Genomic DNA, 5,288 nt, shown 5'->3' on the forward strand with positions numbered 1-5,288 from the left:
AGGCCCAAGGTGGGATTTCGTCAGGAAGGGGTGAATGTCACGGTGTGAATATGGCTTGCGTGTTGCAGATCAGTCGTTGCCGGACCCCCCTTCCCTCCTGGCAGCAGTGCTCAGCCACCAAAGCCCTCAGGGCAGCGTCCCAAGGGCCCCTGTGGGCCTCGGGCAGGTTTCCCTATGGGTGTAGGTTAGCTGAGGCCCCATGGTGACACCGGTACCCGAGAGGCAAATGCTGGAGCCGCTGTGGTGACCCCCACAGAGTCCGTCCCTTTTTGGTAATGATTGCTTGTAAAGGCCAGCAGCGGATGTCTCTGAAGTGTATTGACAGTGTATAAAAGCTGAGCAAGAAAATTGTTCTTTAGTGACTGTAAACAAAAAGCTGCTCTTAATATGTCTTTATAGTCTCTGATAACCCATTTAGTTCACAGACTTTTCTAAGTCTTTCTTAAATTCACCAACAATAGGTTTTTATTTTCTACAGATACTGCTCAAATACTGTGTTAAGTTTTGGGCCCCTCACTACAAGAAGGACATAGAAGTGCTGTTCAGAGAAGGGCAACGAGGTTGGTGAGGGATCTAGAGCACAAGTCTCACGAGGAGCGGCTGAGGGAACTGGGGTTGTTTAGTCTGGAGAAAAAGAGGCTCAGGGGAGACCTTACCATTCCCTACGACTACCTGAAAGGAGCTTGTAGCGAGGGGAGATCAGTGTCTTCTAACTAGTAACAGAGCATAGGACAAGAGGAAACAGCCTCAAGTTATGCCAGAGGAGGCTTAGATTGGATATTAGGAAAAATTTCTTCCCCAGAAGGATTATCAAGCACTGGAACAGGCTGCCCGGGGAAGTGGTGGACTCGCCATCCCTGGAGGTATTTAAAAGACGGGTAGATGTGGTGCTGAGGGACATGGTTTAGTGGTGATTTTAGCAGTGTTAGACTGATGGTTGGACTTGATAGTCTTGAAGGTCCCTTCCAACCTAGGCAGTTCTATGATTCTATGATTTCAGTTTTTCCAGGCATGACTTGTTTTCCTACTGCATTCTGGATCACCAATGGGCAGAATTAATTACTGCTGAATCATAACAGAGTCTTATACAACAAAATGCGAGTTACTCGCATAAGAAGCAGCAACTTCAGTGGTACTGATTCTGCTTCTGTGTGCTAATGTAACCTTCCTAAGAAGTTGTTCTCAACATCTTGGTTTTGAGTTCTCTGGACTGCTGTTTCATGAGTTATGGAAGTCACTGGGTCTTATATTTTCATTTTATTGGCGAATGTTAAGTATGTCTGCTTAAGATATATCCCTTGTTTTATGTAGTTAATATAGAGTGTAGTGGTATGAAAGATCTAAAATAAGTTTTTCCTTATGCAGCATGGAGACTGATTGCAATCCTATGGAGTTGCCCAATAATACGGATTTTGAAGATGATTCTGATTATAGAGACTTCGAAGGAACAGATGTGAAAGATATGAGACTAGAAGCCGAAGCTGTTGTGAATGATGTTCTGTTTGCTGTGAGCAACATGTTTGTCTCAAAAACGCTTCCCTGTGCAGAGGATGTAGCATATATCAATGTGGAAACCAGGGAAAGGAACAGATACTGCCTGGAACTCACCGAAGCAGGACTCAGGGTAAACTGATTTGTTTATAATTTCTTAAGCCTGGAACAATGATAGTATTCAAAAGGTGCCCAGAAAAATACTTCAGTGACACCAAAACAGCATACGTATTCCTCTTGTACTTTTATGAAAGCCTGTTCTACATGTTTTCTCCTAGAAGGTGGAACATTAACTAGTTACTTCCAACAAAGCAAGAAGGGAAGTTGATGAAAAAACAGGCATTTATTTGAGACACAAAACAATGAAGACTGAAGCAGCAGTTTGTTACATACATGTCAGTCTTTGGGTTTCTCAGGTACCCGGATAAGTCAGTAATACAGCATGTATACAACTCCTTTTTGCACCATATGCATGTTTTGTGCAAACACGTAGATGTAAGACTTCTTTTCAAAGCTCATGAGATAGATTTTACTAATATTCTGAGTTTTGGACAAAAGGTATTTGAAACTGTTTAAATACTCTGTTACCACTAAGCCCTGTAGTAGAAAGCACAGATTGTGATTTAAATCCAGTATCTTTTGTTCTCACATTACTGTACCACCCTGACTGGCAACATTAAATGGTGTGATATCTGTTTCCCATTGCAAGGTGATCCTAATCACAGAAATTTAATCAGTGGTTTCTTTTTTTGCAGGTAGTAGCTTATGATTTTGATCAGACTGATGACAGATTGCAAACTCCATACCATGAAACTGTCTACTCCTTATTGGACTCTCTCAGCCCTGCATATCGAGAGGTGTTTGGAAACGCACTACTACAAAGACTAGAAGCTTTGAAGAAAGAGAGTCAGTCGTGATTTACCCAAAAGGGAGAAAGGTTTAATGCTAGAAGGGATTCTTAGTATGAGGCGCTGAGATCTTTCTTACAAACATAATCACAAACATCTTTAAGCTTCATTTTTTGCATTAATGTCTAATTCATGCTAGTACTACTCTAGAAAATTTTGCTATAATGGATTTGAGTATATCACAATGCTATTAAAAGCCACTTTGATAAATTGTAAAATTAATAAACTTCTGTTTTCTTTTTTGTTGTAAGTAAGCAAGTAAGTGTTGCTTCTTACAGCATTCAAAAAATCTGGTCTTTTTTCAAAGTGTTATTATCCAAAACTCTAAAACAGTAGACAGAGACTGAATGTTATATATACAAGTAGTAATTCTTTTTTGTGTGTGCTTACCGATAATTTTCATATCTGCATTTTAAAATAGAAGCTACTTGTTGTACCCAATTAATGAAAAATAATTGGGAAAACTACTGTTCTGCAAAGGACAGAATTTCAGCTTGATTTGTTATACATAAATCTGAAAAGTCTCAGCTTCGGTAACAAGAAAGGTGATTCTTGAACAGTTGAGCATTGCTTACATAGTGACAGTATCTGAGTTAAAAGCAAGGCTCAGTATTGTTTGATCGGTCCTTGTCTGTGGCAACCAGCAAACTCCGAATAATAAATGACATGTACTGCTAATATATGAATGTATTGTCTGAATTGCAAATGAGTTAAGCACAGAATTAGGATGTAATGGGCTACATTTCCTAAAGATGATGTTAAATATGCTATATTTATGTATATGTATGCTATATTATAACTATTTGGGAGGTTTGGAAGACATTTTAGCCTGTTTACTATTCTGAATGTGTGTTTACATGATGTACAGGATATACCCAAGAGTATTTTTGCTTCAGCCTTTACTTTCTATAATACAGTACTTTGGTACTCCCGTTTTTCACATTTTTCTCCCTCAATTGTACAGCGTCTTCTCCTAATGAATACTAAGTAAGCACTGTAATGTTAATTGCATTGTATTGGTTTGAAACCAAAGGCTGTATGAAATTTGCTAAGAGTAATACAAACTGGAACATATAACGTGTATTTTCTACTTTAAAACTGGTACAAATCTCTTTATAAATCTATTGTTCTGCTGTATCTTTTCAAATATGTACTGAATGGTAGACTTTTTAAAAATTACAGTTGCTTAGAAATACCAGTACTGTTGAACTAATGTTCTATGACGTTCATACTTTTTGTATTCTTGTATTATTCAGTATTTGTGCATCTTTATTTAAATAATCCTGCCATTATTCTGCCATGCTTTTGTGACAAGTACATGCAGTAGCTTTTTTTGGATCTACGCTTAGGGACACATCAGTTCTTAGGAAGTCACAGATTCCAGTGACTTCAGTAGAGCTATATTGATTTCTGCCTGCTAAGGATTAGTTATATTAATTGAAGAAGCCTAGTAGAGCTTTTGTAATAGCTTTGGGGTAATGATGTACAACTATGACTGACAAGACAGCTATAGTTAGAGCTGCTGTTTTCCAGAGCTTAATTTTGTGTTTATTTTATTATCCTTTTAGGTTGAACCTTCTGATATTAATCCTCTGCCCTAGGGTATGCTTCCATGCTCTAAAAATTGTTCATAGGCTCTCTTTTTGCACACAGGTCTGTGGCACGTGGTTAGTCCTCTGTGAGGAGAATGTACTTTACCAAATTTATATTTGAATATTTTCCCTTGCAACTAATTTACTTGTTCAATTTCAGTGACTAAAGCATTAAATAAATGCACCAGTGTGTTGTAGTTTTCTTGGGGGGAAAGCCACTGGAAAGGAGGGAGTAAACAACCAAAGTCATCACACCCATAAAAAAAATCTGAAATATCAAATAGTTAAGTATTTGAAAACCTTTGGCTGCAAACTTTTATCTGCTTAAACTTTGTCGTGAAGAAAACAAGGTAGGTGATTGTAAAGAGGGACTTGGAAAGGAAGTATTAGAAGCACAAGTGGAAAAATGCCAAAGTAAATGTTATATTGCTAAGATTATTCTTTTTCTTAGATATCTTTACAATGCTTTGTCATTTTGCGTGCTTATTATAAACCTAAGCTGAGAAATGCTGTCAAAACAGGTGTTTTGTAGGTGTTACCAGAAGAAACTTCTGTTGTTGCTTACAATGTACTGCAGGGTTAACTCAAAAATGGGAAATATCGTTCCACTATGTCTGGGTTTATGAGCATGAAGAAAATGCTCTCCAGTCCCTATAGATAGCCATCGCTGCCTATAGGGAGGGGGAGGGGGAGGGAGCTTCTCTGGGACACAGGATGGTTTGGGTTGGAAGGGACCATAAAGATCATCTCGTTCCACCCCCCCTGCCATGGGCAGGGACACCTCCCACCAGACCAGGTTGCTCAAAGCCACATCCAACCTGTGGCCTCGAAGCACTGACAAGGGAGAACTTCAACAAGTCTCCTTTGGCTGTCATTTGTTTTCATTCGCCGGACCCCTTAACGAGTGCTGCTTGCCCTAATGGAGCTGTTAATCTCTGAATTACCTAAAAAGCCTCAAAGCCTGCCTGCTGTCTGAAAGGATGTCTAATAACCTAATTAACGCTATTTTTATCTCCGCAGTACCACGTACATTTTTGCTCTGCTCGGCATCTAGAAGTCAGGAATAACGCCCCTCATTCGTTGGCTGCCGCTATCCCAGTTTCTCCGGGGATAATTTAGCTAAATTGATTGATAGATCGTAGCTATAGATTGAATTAGGTATAAAACTGCGTCGGATGGATTGAATTGGGTAGTAAAAAAAAAAAAAAAAAGGTTATGCGTACACACGAAATGCCCGTTGCTGCTGACGACGGCCCTTACCGGCGGAGCTGCCCGAGACCCCCCAGCCCCCCGCAGG

At 39.5% G+C, this 5,288-nt stretch overlaps 1 protein-coding gene across 1 annotated transcript in view; it reads left to right on the top strand.

Annotated features, from left to right (window-relative positions):
- The window catches only part of GSKIP (GSK3B interacting protein), a 3,439-nt gene extending 1,031 nt beyond the window's left edge, over positions 1-2,408 (top strand). The window contains exons 2-3 of the mRNA XM_009881526.1: positions 1,366-1,624; positions 2,247-2,408. Of these exons, the coding sequence (XP_009879828.1) occupies positions 1,367-1,624; positions 2,247-2,408 (420 nt within the window). The 5' untranslated portion in view covers position 1,366. The remainder of the gene's footprint in view (positions 1-1,365; positions 1,625-2,246) is intronic.
- Positions 2,409-5,288: the final 2,880 nt, after the last annotated feature.

Source organism: Charadrius vociferus, unplaced genomic scaffold, assembly GCF_000708025.1.
Source record: "Charadrius vociferus isolate BGI_N301 unplaced genomic scaffold, ASM70802v2 scaffold282, whole genome shotgun sequence".
Taxonomy (NCBI): domain Eukaryota; kingdom Metazoa; phylum Chordata; class Aves; order Charadriiformes; family Charadriidae; genus Charadrius; species Charadrius vociferus.